Below are 17,014 nucleotides of genomic sequence, written 5' to 3'. Positions count from 1 at the left end.
AGAGTGTTCTGTGAAATGAAGGTCAAAACTTCTTTACTTATTTATTTTGTTTTTTCGCGCTTTCTTCCAGCCAAACCTGTGAACTTGGCGACCAGCATCACCGTGCAAGCCGGCACCTCTCCGGTGGCCGTAGCGAGCTGCCAGTCTGTAAACGGACGCCCAGCGGCGAACATCTCCTGGTCACCTCCGAGCGCTAACCTGTCCCAACCGGTCCTCACCGCCAACTCGGACAACACTGTGACGGTGCAGAGCGATTACTACCTGGCGCCCACGCCGGCCGATAACGGCAGGGAGATCAGCTGCACTGTGACGCATCGCACACTGCCCAAATCCGAGATCTTCCCCGTGAAACTGGATGTCCAATGTACGTCATTTTGTAGAACGAAAGTCTCATGAGACTAATTAGTTCCAGCTTGCTGCCTGGAATTTTCCTGCATAGACACTTGAGTGAATGGTGAACGGTCGCCCGTCAATTCAGTTTTCGAAACCTGTAGTGCGAGTTTCTATTTGCAAGTTTGCTTGTGTAATTCTAGTTCAAACACAAAACCTTTGTGCAGCTTCGAAAAGGCACCAAGTAAACATGTTTTCTCTCTCTCTCTCTCTCTCTCTCTCTCTCTCTCTCTCTCTCTCTCTCTCTCTCTCTCTCTGTCTCTCTCTTGCAGATCCTCCTCAGGTGCAGATAGTAGGATATGATAGTAACTGGTATATAGGCCGGACAAATGTGGTGCTGACCTGCCAGTATCAGGGGAACCCCGTTCCTCCCACCGTCAACTGGAAAATGTGAGCAAATCATGCTTTTCTAAACATTGTGATATTGAATAATGTTCAGTGGTCTATTTTTAATTTTTTGGGCATTTTGAGAGCCGCACCATTTACACGCTGGCAATGGGTTCAGTGAATTACTAAGGTAAAAAAACAAACAACTTCGATTTCTTGTAAGAAATGTCCAAGCGATGGTGAGAACCGAGTCACAAGAACTGACTTTCCAAAAAAATGGAAAGAAAGCAAGCTGACAAAGCCGAAAATATGACTACTCATATCTAGTCATGGTTTCGTCTCACATGTGTGCACAGTAATATGTGGAGATTCAAAAGCTATGCCAGCATTGAGAGACGAACTAAAAACAATGCTGTTGTAAATATGCAGTATAAGAACACACCCTGCACCATTTGGTTTCCCCAGAGTATTTTCACACCCTTGGCTTAAACTTTCTCTTACCCAAAACTTGCTGCGAAAAGGCTGACCTTGTGTTTGATTTCCTCTCTGTCTGTCTACCGCTGTATATGAGAATCATTGGCCTACCTGGCTCCACTCCACGACAGTAATGTCGGGGGTGTGGCCGAACAGAAACATCCCCAATGCGTTTTTTTTATGTTATTTTAATGTTCTTCCCTGACAGGAGCTTAGGCCGTATGCCAGATTCTGTGGAAGTGGCCCAGAACAAACTGACCATACAGAAAGTGGACGACAGCGTGAACGGCACGTTTATCTGCGAGGTGACGAACAGCCTCGGCACCGGCAATCACCAGGTCGCCGTGTTCGTCAGGGGTGAGTGAGATCCACACAAACCTTAGGGAAATGGACACACTCGCAGTATTCTGAAATAACCGCTACACTGCAGACACGCACACGGAATTAAAAAGTATCGTTCCGGCATCCTGGGTGTTCTAGTTTGCTCTTCTACTCACACACCCCCTGACACGTAGCGCATCTGCTGAAGTGACACAAAGTGCCGAACATGAGCAGCTCGCTCATTGTCCTGGGCGTCTTCTCCTCCTCCCGGGGGATTGTGGGTATAGGCGTAAGGCAGTTTGTTGTGTCTGTCATGTTCCATGTTGCATGTATTGAGTAAGTGTGTGCACCGACTGGTCTTATCATGTCGTGTGTGTGTGTGATCTCTTCATCCCTTCCTGAACCTGTCAGCTTTGTTGCACTGAGTATCGAATAGTAGAAGAACTGGGACATCCATGGACAACCTGCTCCTTATACATCGACCAGGTGAAATGAAGAACACTGATTATCTCTTCATAATGGCACCTGTTAGTGGGTTGGATTTATCAGGCAGCAAGTGAACGTTTTGTTCTCAAAGTTGACGTGTTAGAAGCAGGAAAAATGGGCGAGCGTAAGGATTCGAGCGAGTTTGACAAGAACCAAATTGTGACGTCTAGACGACTGGATCAGGGCGTCTCCAAAAGTGTTCCGTGTTCTCGGCCTGCAGTGATCAGTATCTACTACAAGCGCTCCAAGAAGGAAAGGCTCACTGATGCACGTGGGGAGCGGAGGCTGGTCCTGTGCTCCGATCCAACAGACGAGCTCCTGTAGGTCAAATTGCTGAAGAAGTTGATGCTGTTAATCATCAAGGGGTCAGAACCGTTTTGGCAGCAAAAGGGGACAAAAACAATATTAGACAGGCGGTCATAATGTGGTTATACTGAACCGCAATAACCATTAATGTATCAGTGGACTGTAGTGTCATAGAAACATGTAGCATTTTCACAGCATACAGTATCTGGACATACTGGATCTTGTGGTTATGATTACTTTCTGTCTTACTTTACACTTTTTTGTGTGACCTGTGTGGAGCTGGTGGTACCTTAGAACATGAAACCTCACTTAGAAACTCTTAAGTGTGTGTGTGTGTGTTTGAGAATGAAATGCATTGAGGTGTTTGAAGCCAAGAGCTCTGTAATAATGTATGAACTGTTCCTTATGGCACTGGGCTGCGATGGAGTGCTGCTCTCGGCCCTCTGTCATCAGCCGTGTTCCTCACTCCCTTTCCTTTTTCTGCTCCTCTTCCACCAAGCAGTTGTGGTGGTATAAAATATAGAAGTGCACTTTAGCGCCGGGGGGGGGGGACATCACTCCGCTCACGCCCCCCAAGTAGTAATGATAGAAAATGTGTGTCTCTCTCTCTCTCTGCAAACACGTCTTTTAAGAGGCTTCTATCTACTGCCTCTTTCTGTCTCACTGCCTTTTTTTCCCTTTTTCCCCTCTTTGCTCACACTCGCTTTGCTATTTCTTTCTCTAAGTGTCATCTTTGCCTTGTGTAAATGGTGTTGTGTAGCATAAAGTCACGAAGATTTGCTGGGACTTGGAGCGGAAAAAAGCCTTTAGTACACCCGTAGCCCTAACGTTCGCCTGACAAATCGTCTCCCTCGCAAAGCTGCCAGTCTAATATTCTAATGGAAGCACAGCGATCGGGGGGAGAAGACGAGGGTGTGAGAAAGGGAACGGTGAAAGAGAGATGAGAGCAGGAGGAGATGTAACAGAGAGCAGAGGCGTAAAGTAATGACGAATGGCGATGGCATTTAAAACCTGTGAAACTGCGGCACGCAGATTCTGACTTCGAGACTCCGTTTTTCTTTCGCTTATAAATCTGATCGCATCCCCCCCCCCCCCTTTCTCCTTGAGCATCCTGTCCTGCTTCAGCACCTGGTCCTCGTCATACCCATCTCTCTCTCTCTCTCTCTCTCTCTCTCTCTCTCTCTCTCTCTCTCTCTCTCTCTCTCTCTCTCTCTCTCTCTCTCTCTCTCACCTCTTCTCCGCTGCAGGGAGGAATCAAGAGATGACAGCGAAATGCTAATTAGGCTGTAAGGCCAAGTCAGACTGGACTTTGGGACTGTGAATTCCCACCCAGGTGCTCAGCGGCTTGTATCTTGGGTTTGTACACTCGGATGGTCGGGCACGGCATGAAAAGGCCGGCGCGATATATGAGACGCCACGGAGTTCATTTGAAGTGCACAAGGGTTTCATCCTTCCCTCCTTTTTTTTTTTTTACCACGTCACCTCCTCCCTCTGTAGACCGATCTCTGATATTGGCAAGTTAAATATAATTACACTTAGTCTCATCTCCAACCACAACATAAAAAGACTAGCGGTTTTGTGGCTTTGCACTTCTGCACAAGGTGCCGGAAGCGAGAGTGCGAGGAACACGCAGGCACAAAGCTCGTCGTTGAAAAATCAGTCCGTGTGTGCGCGCGTGTGTGTGTGTGTGTTTTTTTTTTTTTTTATTCATTGAACTAGTTTGCATGGTGTTTACCCCAGAAAGAAAAAAAAAACAAGCTTTGTCTCTCTATCTCTGTCTAAAACAAGTGACTAACAGCGACCCTCTTAAGCCCACATTAGCACAATAAACACGCATCGTTCACGTCGCGCAGAGCGCCGCTTCGCCCCCGATTTTACAGTTTTTTATAGAAAAAAAAAGAGCCCCCTGTTTGTTGGATAGCTGCAGAGAAGCTCGTGTTTATGCGGTAATTGGACCAAATTCCGGCTCTTGTTGAAACATGTAGGCTGAAAAAAACTGGATGGCTCGCTTTCTGAACACACACACACACAGAGTACAGAGAGGGAAAGAGATGAAAGTGTCTGCTGCTGATGACTACGCGACCACCCGCTTAACAGCGGCGGGGAGGCGGTTTCAGCGCCGTGCCGGGGGCGTGCGAGGCGGTCCTAGCGCGTCAGGTGCGCGACAGTAGGTGAGCGCAACAGTGTCGACAGGCGTGAAATGGTCAGCCACCTACTCGGTAGCCCTGCTTTATTTATTTATTTTCCTTTTTCACCCCTGGCAACTGTCTCCATGGCGACTCGGGTCAGCCTGAGCAGATTTGACTTGTCGTGCAGTTGCCGCTTGATATGTGTGCGAGCGCATACGAGAGTGGAAGCTACAAGCTTCATGTGTAGCTCTCCCCCAGTGAAGACTCCCATCACTCATCCCCAGAACAGAAAGACAGAGAGAGAGAGAGAGAGTGTTTTCCAGGTTAAAATTGAAGCACTTTTATTATTCTCCTTTTTTTTCCCCTTTTAAAAAAAATTAAATTAATCTTACCATTTAGTGGACAAATCTAAAAAAAAAAAAAAAAAAAAAAAAAATCTCTGCCCGCTCTTTGCCGGCTATTAACTCATCCTTCGTTCTGCTCCGCTCCCTCGTTCATGTCCTCATTTGTTCATCGCTTCCAGACCCAGCTCCCTGCTGCACTATGACGAGCAAAAAAACATCATAGATTTAAGATAATTTTACCTGAGAGAACGAGAGAAGAATAGAGAGAGAGAATGAGAGGGGGGGGTGTGAGGCTTGTTATATTCTTTAGCGGTGATTTTTGTGCATCTGTGCGAGCCCACAGCAGGTCACGGTGACCATCGTAAATGCGACGCTATCACGCTCGCCGAAAAAACGTCCCTCGTCGTAGATTTCAGCATTTGTTTGGGTCACCGGCGTGTCCTAGACGTCATGATCTTCCTCCTGACGAGACCACATGGCAATTTCGAAGGTTTTTAATTTTGGCACGGTGCAGCGCGTTCATCTCATTAGAGATAATAAAAGCGGAACGAAAACATTCTGAGCTCGAGAAGCCTCCGTAATGAAACACAAAAGCCAGTCTGTTGTGTGTATTCTATAAAATGAATGGAGCAACTAGCAAGCACACATTGTTCTGCTAATCGGGTGATCTTTATTATATGTAGACACCTGAGCATGAGATTGATAGGCGATTTTTTTCTTCACATTTAGTCCCATTTGCTGTTGTTATAACCTCCACTCTTCTGGGAAGAGGTTCCACTAGATTTTGAAGGGTGCTTGTGAAGGTTTGTGCTCATTCAGCGATTAAGGGTCTTAGTAAAGTCAGGTACTGATGTAGGTGAAGTAAGGAAGCCTGGGGTGCAGTCAGTGCTCCAATTCATCCCAAAGGTGTTTAATAGCCACGCCATGTAAACCGTATCTTCATGGAGCTGCTTTGGGCATTGTCATCCTGGAACAGGTTTGGCTCTCCTAGTTCAAGTAAATGGAAAATGTAACGCAACCACATCCAAGGACATCATATACATTTGTGCTCCTTCATTTTGTGCTTGTTTGGGGCCTGGAAAAGTCGGGTGTCCTAATACTTTTGGACAGGCCGTTTATGTTCTAAACAGCGTACAGCCTGAACATGGAGAACAGCATATATGCAGTTTCTGTGCAGTGTCATTACAGTGCAGCAGAAAGTATTTCCTGCCTCACAGCTCCAGAGGCTCAGGTTTGCTCCCGAGTAACGTTTCCTCTTGGGTTTCCTCCTTCCTCAGGTAATTGGAGTTGGAGTTTGAGTGTGTGTGCATGCTGCCCTGCAATGGACGCCGTGTCTCATAGGAGGCTTACTGGCCATCGAGTTTACCGCCGCATCTTCCAGGGTTCCTACGGAAAGTATGAAAAAGTTCGGAATCTGATTGGAGTGATTTTCAGGTCTGAATTAGAGGGAGTGGGGGGGGCGTGGAGTATTGAACAAATATTTGTTTCCATACTATTGGCTTGTTCGGAGATAGAGAAAATGTTGCTCATCCCCACTGAACCGTCCGAAACACACTTACGTCCATGTACTGCGCACGAGCGAAACACGAGCCGCTTCGACCCGCGTCTGCCGTTTATTTACTTTCCGGCTCGTCGAGTCGTCGCGGCAACGACTACAATCGCTTCGTAGTTTTTCCGTTTTTTTTTTTCTTTTCCCCAGTCCACACCCAAAAACAGGTGTTTTTGTTAAGAGGCTTTAGTGTTGTTTTGTGGTTCCTTGGTGAATTGCGCATGTACAATCCTTCTGTTACTGTAGACTTGAAGGTTTACAGTTTAAAAATGACAACTGCTGTTTTAAAAAAGCCGTTATAATAAGAATGCAGCGCATTTGCTAATATAATAGCGTACGTCAGAGATTCTGACTCCGACATACACCAGAGATTGTAATGTATAGTTGGAATTCCAAATCGTTATTTCCGATGTTAAATATGGTGTTAAAAATCTTGAGGCAAGTCTGCGTATTTGAGTCTGGAATAGTATGGCATTTTGAAATGAAAGATTGTGTAGAAATATTCGATAAAGCCGCCACCGAAGATAAAGGAACGTTCAACAAAAGATCAGCTCGCGGTCACATTTATCATATCAGTGTTAATGGTTTAAAGACTTCTCGCACGTTACCGAACAGACGATTTTGTTGGTTATCCAGCGTTTAAGTCGAGTTCTTACATGGTTAGTCCTTAAAAATGATAATGATCCCACAGTGCTGCTCTTGACAGACGAAACACCAGCACATGATGATATCTACACCTGATATATAATCAGGAAGTAGCTGATGCAGATTTTGAACTAAGGATGAAAATACCATGGCGACACTAAACAAGTGGGCAACTAAATTATATTAGAAAGAGCCTACCTTTAAATACACGTTATGCACACTATATATTTATTACAGAACCCTTAAGGATGACCCACTGATCTACAACCCCAACTGATGTGTATATTTATATGGTTTATACACCATGCAAGTGTATATACAAGTATGCAAGTGTGTGCGAGGTTGCGCCTGCGAGGTACGTGGAAAAGTAGCAACTAACGAGGCTTGAAAAAAAAGATCCGAGAACTAACATTGGGAGAAATAGTCCCGTGCATGCAGCCAGATTTAAAGCCCTGCGCAAATAACAGGTGTGCGTTTGTCGTGTGTGAGTGTGTGTGTGTGTGTGTGTTGAGTCGAGGTGAGAGGTAACGGTTGAAGTGAGAGAAAGAGGTGATGGGACGTGAGAGACGGGGTGTTCTTGTGTCTGAGTGTTTGTGCCAGGGGACGGCGCGAAGCAAAACTCCCGTTTTAGCCCTGCTTTTAGGACAGTGTTATCCTACAGGGAAGACAGCAAGGAGAGCGGAGAGAAAGACGCCGAGAAGGGGAGAGTGCTTAAACCAGAGAGAGAGAGAGAGGAGGTGGATTGGATTTACACGTCTGGCTTAGACATTCTTGTCAAGTGATGAGGGTTTCTATACACACGCACGCACGCGCACACACACACACACACACACACACACACACACACACACACACACACACACACACACACCCGCAAGCTGTTTCTGCACTATAGGAGAATTCGTCTAAGCCTACAAACTGCTTTTTTTTTTTTTTATCTCTTGAAGGTTAGACATGTTACAGCTTGACCACACCCTTATGCACATTCCCCTCATAATGTCAGTTTAGTATGCTGACACACACACACACTTCTACACTCCTTCTGGGTTATCTGGAAGTGAGGGAAAAGCTGTGTGCTGTTCTATATTTGTGCCTTCAAGGCTGACTTGTCTGCGCGCTGTCTCACATTGTCAATCAGCACCTCCTTTCCCCTTCCCTCCATCCATCTATCCATCCAATTTTCAGTCAATCCAATTTGTCCATCCATCCTTGTCCTCTGGTGTGTTATAAAACTGTATGGATGTTGCGTTTTTCAACCCACCCCTGGTTCGCCGCTTTTACAATGCAAACGCAACAAACTGGCCTTACTGAAAAACAATCTCTCTAAGGAGAAAACACACACACACACACACACACACACACACACACACACACACACACACACACACACACACACACACACACACACATATACACACACATTTACACACACATTTACACACATCTAGTCACATGGCTCTGCAGTGTGAGAAATGAAGCATCTGGAAATCACTGTCTTTGCCCCCTCCCTACCACATCTCTCTCTCTCTCTCTCTCCCTATTTTCCTTTTCTCATCTTTTTTTTTTTTCCTAACTCTGCTCTGTTCTGCTCTGTTCTTCTTTCTCTCCTCGTTTAGAAGCATCCATGCCTTCTTCCAATGCGGGTGTGGTAGCGGGTGCAGTCATCGGCAGCCTCCTGGCCCTCCTGTTGGTGGGCGCCCTCGTTGCCGTCCTGGTAACCCGCAGCCGCCGACAACAGCAAGGTTACCGGGGCAACAGCAAGGGGAACTCCGCCCCCTATGACTCGGTGGCGCGTCTCTTCGGGTCGTCGGGCAGCAAGAACGGCACGGGCAACCACGGCAACAATAACGCGCCCATCTACAAGGGGGACGTGGGCCTCTCAGAAAAAGCAGGGAATATGGGGCTGCACCAGGGGGGCGTGGCTTTGGTGGAAAACACGCCCACGGCGCAGGACATCCTGCTGAGCAGCGAGCTTGACGAGGCCGAGCGCAGGAAGTTTGATGACCTGGAGGACGAGGACGAGCGTTACGACCAGTTCAGCGGCAGCGGGCCGATCCTGCAGCTCCGCCCACACGACGAAGACCCAGGCCCCGCCTACCTGGACGACGACATGGAGTCACAGAGAGACGGCTCTATTATCTCGAGGACCGCTGTCTTCGTGTGAGAGTGGAAGCAAAGGGAGATGGCAAAGGAGAGAGAGAAAGAGAGAGAGAGAGAGAGAAAGAGAGAGAGAGAGAGAGAGAGAGAGAGAGAGAGAGAGAGAGAAGCTGAGTGGAATAAGGATTGAATTGGACCTGCTCATGAAGGATTTTTTTTTTTTCTTTCAGTTTGAAGATTATTCTTTTTAATTCCATAAATATTATTAAACACCAGAGAGAGACTGATGGACATGGATGGATGGACAGATGGATTTATTGATGATCGAACACTGGGAAGAAACACAATGATATGTGGGGGGTCAGGGGCTGGACAGAGAGCAAAAACATAAATAAGAGGTTTATACAGTACTTCCTATTTACAGCAATGGTTGTCATGGAGACAGTGGTGAAGAGAGAAATGGAAGACTTTAAATGTGCACACATTATTATACAAAACATACACACTATCTCTTTTTTCTATCTCTCCCTCTCACACGCACACACGCACTGAAACACAAGGTTATATATTAATCCACACTGTGCTTTAGTGGATGTGTGTAACCAGGGTTTGGTCAGATTGATTGATTTTTTTTATTATTCCATTATTTTTTGCCTCATAATTCTACCACTAGACTGTGGAGCAAGTCTTTTGCTGTGAACTTGATACTCTCTCTCCCACACAGACTCTCTCTCTCTCTCTCTCTCTCTCTCTCTCTCTCTCTCTCACTCTCACTCTCACTGGCCCGCTCTAATCCCGTCAGCTAGACGATCGGAGGTTTCTGGCCGATCTCCCGCTTGTAAGCGTTCTGCTGCGAGCCGCGTCTCTCGCACGATTGGCTGCACATCAAAGCTTTCGTTTAACCCCCGTTCTGCTCGTAGGTGCGTTAGAAGTAGGGGAGCAGCAATTAAGGCTCTAGTCAACAAAATGGCCGCTTTAAACATCACAAGGGGGTTTGGATACCCACGCTGAAGCGAGCGCAATTATAGCAGCCGAGTAGGTTATTTAAAAATTATTAAAGCCTAATTAGATTGATCGAAGCGTCAGTATAAATGTCAATATCCCCTAACACAAAAATTCTAAATGGAAAAATGCTCATAATCCTCTTCCTGAAACCCAACACAGACGTAGTGATGATAAGTAAACAGTATTTGGTGTGTGTGTGTGTGTGTGTGTGTGTGTGTGTAAATAACAGATTAAATCATTGGGCCGATTCTTCGCACAAGCCTAATAGAGACGGATCGCATGACATATCTGGCTAATTGCAGTGTATTTCTCACAGTTTTTTCTTGAAAAATAGTTGTTGGTTTTAGCCTCGTGTAGCTGTACTGTCTGACATCCAACCTCCACTAAACACTTTCTCAGACGGTTAAGCGTTCACGTCGTCGAGACCATATTTCCTGTTCCTGATCACTATTTAACTCTCTCTCTCTCTCGTTCTTAATGAGTCCCAAGTGGTTCACCTTCAGCGATTCCCTCCGATTCATTCAATTCACAGCTCAAGTGCTCATCATTAATCACGGCCTGTGAGTCGTCTGGTGGTTTGGTTTGTTTAGGAATGCCTAATTGACCCCTAAATCAACAAACGAAAGGACGAGCGAGCGAACGAACGAACAAAGAGCGCTCAAGGAAGGCCGTTTGACGCTCGCGCATTCGATCACACCGTACCCCGCTTCACCTCCCAGCCAGAGGATCCGACACTAATAAACTCACACCAGCGCAAAGCCTTGACCTTCGGCCCACGCGTCCGGAGAAGATGTAATTAATGGCGAAAATAATCATCGCCGCTACACCCAGCTTTAATCTCTAATTGTACAAAGCTAATTAATCAACTCCGTATTTATAAACACGCGAGTACTAATTGGTCGCCATGGCTGCACCGTTAAATATATCAATTCTCTCTCTCTCTCTCTCTCTCTCTCTCTCTCTCTTTCTCTCTCACACACACCGTGGGGTGTTTCTGTCCCTTTCTTCTAAACCCTTTTTCATTTATCACTTCCCTTTTTTTTATTTTTTTATTCTCCATCACTTGGTCTGAAGGCGGCCGCTATTCATAGAGAGAGGGTGGGATGAAATGAATCACTGAAAGAGAGGGTGATCGTGTGTGTGTGTGTGTGTGTGTGTGTGTGTGTGTGTGTGTGTGTATACATACATATATAAATATATATTATATTTTTTGGTGTAAGGTGTCTGCAACATATGTACACAATTTATTTTTCTTAAACGAAGTGATGAGAAATGTGCAAACATCTATTGTAAATAGGACATTTTGGGCGGAGCAGTGCTTTCGCGGAAACCCGCCGTGAACGGCGCGAAACATCACACACACACACTCGCGTACTGTAGACACCTATTTATAGCGAGCGCCGAAGTCCGAGGCGCCTATAGAGACCTATTTTAGTGCGTAATGCAGCCTCGTTCACACGTATAGAGAACCAGGTGTCCACCTGAGAGAGTGTGTGTGCGTGCGTGCGTGTGTGTGTGTGTGTTTGTGTGTACATGCATGAGTCAGCATGTTAAACTGTTTCTGACTCGAGAGTAGTAATTTGCTCCAGGATCGTGGACACACACACTCGCCCTCAGCGTAATTTAAACTCTATCACGCGCACACACACACACACACACACGCGCACACACATGCATGCGATGTAAGCGATCATCCTCCTCCCTGCTGCCCTTGAATCTATACGAGCATCCTTCACAGAGCGAGAGCAAGGCACGCCGGGTAAAGTAGTTTGTGAGTTCAACAGCACAGGTTCAGTTGGCCGTCTCGAACGAGGCCGCACGTCATGTCTGCCAAAGGGAATCGGCGGCGTGCCGCTGCAGGGCTTCAACTTCGCCCGCCGCTAATTAGCGAAGAACGAGCCGACCTTGCAGCCGGTCAGACTCCACAAGAACGTCTACGCAAGGCACACATTTGGAATATTAAAGAAGAGATGCAAAAAAAAAAAAAAAAGAGCCAGGGATGAAATTCAAGGTCCTTAGCACGATCGGGGGTCATTCCCTCGGCCCCTTGATCCCCTCGCGTCCTTCCACTTCTTCTGTTTCGACTCAAAGCCTTAAATGTCACCTGACCAAACCCGTTTATCTGTACATAGTATAAATATTATAAATATGTGACAATGAAGAAAAACTAAGATCGAATAATTGATGTCGAGTTTTCCTTTTTTTTTTTTTTTTAACCGTGTGTGTTTGTGTTTGTGTGTGTGCGTGTGTGTGTGTAAATACATATACATACGGGAAAGCATGAAGGACATTTTATTTCCTCACTTTTGTCTGATTTAACTGCTTTCGATTCGTTTTTTTAAAACATCTTGTCGGTGCTCGATCAGTGCTTCGTGTGTTGCCTTTGGAATTCCCGTGCTACGAAATTCACGATTCTGATGAACATTTTCTGACACTTCCTTGTCGTCACTTAACCACTTGTCCTGTTTTAGGATTTTAATTTTTTTTTCTGTTTTTTCTTTAATTTTTTTTTTTTTTTTGCATTTTTGGGTATTTGTATTGTTTCGTTTTTTTTTTTATTATTATTTGGTTTGTAATTAAAGTATTGAAAAAAATATAGCATTGACATGTAAAGTTTTTACTTTCGAGTTTGACTTTCTTTCACTCCTTTAACCTGAAAAAAAGTGTGTGTGTGTGTGTGTGTGTTGGCACTGACTATGCATCACCTGTCAAGGATAACCCAGATACACTTAAGAAACCAAAGCCTCTAATGGGTTATTAGAAACAAGCCCATTCAAGCATTGAGTATTTTTAAATTCTGGCAAAAGAAAAAGAGATGGACACTAAGATTTTTCCTGAATGATTGGTACGTTTGCGGCTCTGCAGTTTGCTTTTCTTTCTTTTAGATTATTACCACACCATTTCACACTTCAGCACCATTGGTATCATTGTTCAAAGCTGGTTGACACCTTACAGATATTCCAGTTTCCACCTTTAAGACAAACTGTACCAACCGGTAGCTCAGTGGTTAAGACGTTAAGGAGTACAAATCCCAGAATATTGGTCAATCTGCGACTGCTTGCCCATCAAGCAAGCAGCTGCTCATGTGCACCAAAGGCCAGGTCATTCCAGAAATGCAAAAAATAAATAAATTGCAGGTAGAGAAAAATGGGGGCATCGTTGTGATCCCACAGAGGACACTAAGAGTTACTTTGAAAACTCCTCAAGGAGTCTGCTGAGAACTCTTCATAAAGCCCCGTAGGACTATCTATTCTTCACTTCATATTTTTTCTTTTTGGGGCAGGGTGATTTGACAGAAGCATTTTTCTCCTTACAGAAACAAAAGCTCAAACGCATCATCCATAACCCTGATCCTTAGAAACTCATGAGACCCAGGTGAAACTTTAATTTTGTGTATGGCTTTAAGAATAATGTTGCAAAAGCAAGAACGCCCCACCCAAAAAAAACCCTACTCGCAGACAAGCATGGTTACAGTAGCATAGCTGCTTCTCTTCAGCTGGGACTCTTGATTATTGGTAGCTCAAAAATAACTGTTTTGGCACAAACACCTGCACGAATCTGTTAGACAGGTGAAGAAAAATGGCACCTTCTTACATGATAAGCTGTGATTTTTAATAGGGGTGTGTGGACTTTCTAGGATGAAAAACAACTCTATTAGAAGATCCTATATGAGACAGAGAGCAGGTGAGAAGATGTTAGCAGATTTGGGGGTGTTTTGGAACAGGGAAGCTTGGAGATTTGTTTTTCTCAGATGAAAGGAACCAACATGGCGGCCATTTTATACTTCAACACCATGCAATTCCATCTGAACTGCGGCTAATTGGACACAACTTCACCATACAAGAAGACAATGACCTGAAGCGTTTTATATTCAAACTCTGAAAGTGTTCTCTAGAAAGCTAGTGTTCTCTATAAAGGAATGGAGTCTGCTTGTGAAGATTTGTGATCATTCAAGATTTGTATTTGCACAAACAAAGTTATATGCAGAATACAACTAGCAGGGAAATGAAAATCCGATCTCCCGCTCAAACTGTGCGGCCTTTAAGTATAAAATATTAAGAATAAGAGTAAAAAAAATATATGAGAAAATATAAACATTAAGGTAATGAGGTAAAACAGACCAAAAAACAGTAGTAATGATTATCAGAATGTAAGGTGCAGATGCATAATAAGGACTTCTGGGATTTGTTTTAGATGGACATGCCTGATTGAGAAGTCTGATGGCTTGTGGAAAGAAGCTCCATTTAGCCATAAGGGTGTTGGTAATGTCAGGTACGGGTGTAGGTCAGGTCAGGTGAGGTGAGGTGAGGTGAGGAGGGGTGTAGTCAGCGCTCCAATTCATCCTAATGATGTTCAATAGGGTTTGAGGTCAGAGCAAAGCTGGCGTTGTGCACAGGGGCATTGTTATGCTGGAACAGGTTTGGCTCTTTTGGTTCAAGTGAAGCAAAGAATATGGAAATATGGCTTTGTCCATATAGTGTGTATTTACTGTGTATTAAATCTCTTGGGATATTTTTCCTCAGTTTGCTTACACATGGATTGGGGCTAATAATCATTAATGCCTTTTAAAAGAGCTGTGTGTGTGTGTGTGTGTGTGTGTGTACTTTCAGCCCACTGCATAAAGGAATGTGGATTTGTTAGTTCTGGCATGAGTGTTCGTACGAGTGGAGTTATCAGTTTAAAGAGAAGCGAACTCAGTCTCGGTGGGACACAACTCCCCTATCAAAGGCTGCTTTGTTTAAATTAGAGGAGCCAACATTTCTCAAAGCAACAAAACCGACCCCCCTCCGACATGACAACCGTGTCCTCTTCCTGTCACCCACAGACATCGGTCTGATCTTTTGATTTGCGTGTTCTCCACTCGTACGAATGTATTAGCAGGTGACCCTGTTACTGCGGTTAATACAACGACAGACTTTTTTTTCTTCCCGAAGTAGCTCTGCCCTACATTCTGTCCTCCCCCTACTTCCTCTCCCTCTGGCTCTTGCTCACTCGCTTTTTGGAGTTGATGGGGTCAGAATGTTGGCGCGCTTGGCACACTTGTACATGTCGCTGTCGTTTGGAGTTTGGCTTTTTTTTTTTTTTTTTCGTGGTCATTTAGCCATCTGCCCGCTCTAATTGCTTTGGATTGCAACCTGGCGCGAGGACCAGATGCCTGCCTCCCTCTCTCTCTCTCTCGCGCAGTCCCGAATGCATTATTAATGCGTTTATTAGTCTATCGGTTCCTAGAGGACAGCAGTCGCACCAGCGGATGAAAGCGGCCCCCGGCGTGGCCGAAAGTTTTTTCAGAGCTGTGTATTTACCGAGTTGTTGAAGAGTGGGAGGACAAACAGAATGAGCAAAGGACAGCGTAATGATTGCTGGATGAGTAAAACACCAGCACACAATGCGCACACACACACACACACACACACACACACACACCCACTAACACACTGCTTTGCTTAGGCCATTTGTCTGCCAGAATGCACACATTTATTTGATCCCCTGTGGCTTTTTCGGGACGGACCTCACCGCCTGGTTTCTGATAGAGATGCTTAGTAACAGGAAGTGGCTAATCGTCCCTGGATGGACTATTCAGGGCCGACTGCATGACTCAGTATGAGTACTAAGGTGTGTGTAGAGATCACTAGACAAAAATGCGCCGTGCCTAGCCCTTTTTTTCTTACCCCCCACATTCTGCCATAAAGAGAATCACGCAGAGCAGAGCTGATCTAAACGGCAGTGCGTCCCAGGCCTCCCGCCGTGTCATACGGCACTTTAATCCTGCACGCTAACAGCAGGGTGGACACGCTCGCACAGCAGGCCAGCGATTTATCCCGAGGCTGTCGGTTGGAGACATCGGGCCTGGTCTTTCGCCTCCCGTCTCCCGTGGCGACGCCTGGGTTAAGACATCACCTACAGCTAACGGCGGAATTAGTCGTCCCAACCTGTACCGTTTCATCCCCTGCCTTAAAGGGCTTGTGGGGATTTTAACGATCATACGTCCGAGCGACAGTAACGTCACGACGATCAATGACCTTTAATGACCTCTGGCATTAAAGGACACGGGCAGGTTAATTAAACCGTCGAAGCAAAGGAAGACGCTGGGTGAGGCGAGGATCGACAAATGGCATATGGCCATAGCAACAGTGATGCACGAGAAGGACATTTATTGAATTCTTTTTTAAATAGTTCTGGCTGTAGCTATGTCACTAATAGCTAATCACTTTTTTCTTTTTCTTTTTTCATTGTTTCTATAGTAACACCACTTGGTGGCCTCATGTATTCTCCTATAACATTCCTGAAGTGTGTTGTTTCTTTGGAGTTGTGCGTGTGTGTACGTGTGTGTGTGTGTGTGTGTGTGTGTGTGTGTGTGTGTGTGTGTGTGTGTGTGATTGCCCTGCCACCTGCATTATAGCTTTTTAATTGGAATTTATTTCATTGAATTCCAGCATTTGTTAAAATTGACTGAAGCAGCGATACAAGATGACTTTAAAGGGGGCAGCTCAGTGGTTCGGGCTCGGTTACTGATCTTTACGCCAAGGGTCCAAACCCCCGGTATCGCCAGGCTGTCACTCTTGGGCCCCTGACCAAGGCCCTTAGCCTTAATAGCTCCGTAACATTGCTGGGATATTTTTCCAGAAATACTTTTTTTTTTATTTATTATTATTATTATTATTTTTTTTTACTGTGCTAATGTATTTGTGACGAATATAAAGCACTTTTCCTTTTTTCCTTTCCTTTTGTTTGGCCCCTAAGCAAGGCCCCTTTACTCTCCACTCTAGGGACACCATTCGTATCATCACTGTATTTTTTTTCTTGAATGAATTATATAAAACCTTCTTGCGAGGCTACACAGCACACACGGTTTATTATTACTGGTAAAAGGGTATAACTGGTAACACACGTGCTTGTTTCCTCTTTTTCCTCATTTTCTTATCTGTTTATCTGACCGCGTG

The 17,014-nt window shown here is 45.2% G+C and overlaps 1 protein-coding gene and 1 long non-coding RNA gene across 7 annotated transcripts in view; one reads left to right on the top strand and one right to left on the bottom strand.

The window, feature by feature from the left end:
* The window catches only part of LOC310723994 (nectin-2), a 65,222-nt gene that overhangs the window by 21,404 nt on the left and 26,804 nt on the right, over positions 1 to 17,014 (top strand). For 3 of the 6 annotated variants that reach the window (XM_083537653.1, XM_083537652.1, XM_083537651.1), the window contains exons 5-8: positions 71 to 364; positions 663 to 780; positions 1,400 to 1,548; positions 8,588 to 12,063. In XM_083537653.1, coding sequence (XP_083393779.1) covers positions 71 to 364; positions 663 to 780; positions 1,400 to 1,548; positions 8,588 to 9,135 — 1,109 coding nt within the window. In that variant the 3' untranslated portion in view covers positions 9,136 to 12,063. Of the gene's footprint in view, positions 1 to 70; positions 365 to 662; positions 781 to 1,399; positions 1,549 to 8,587; positions 12,064 to 17,014 lie in introns of those variants that run through there. The other 3 variants (XM_083537656.1, XM_083537654.1, XM_083537655.1) reach the window with 1 other exon arrangement.
* On the bottom strand, positions 1,484 to 4,740 carry LOC310725759. The gene is made up of 2 exons (XR_014533497.1): positions 3,536 to 4,740; positions 1,484 to 3,474 (listed from the first exon to the last, which is right to left on the bottom strand). It is a non-coding gene; the product is annotated as an uncharacterized lncRNA (long non-coding RNA).

This window comes from Silurus aristotelis (genome assembly GCF_946808225.1).
Source record: "Silurus aristotelis genome assembly, chromosome: 1".
In the NCBI taxonomy this organism is placed as follows: Eukaryota; Metazoa; Chordata; class Actinopteri; order Siluriformes; family Siluridae; genus Silurus; species Silurus aristotelis.
The sequence above is the reverse complement of the archived record's forward strand: the minus strand, read 5'-3'. Positions and strand labels throughout refer to the sequence as shown.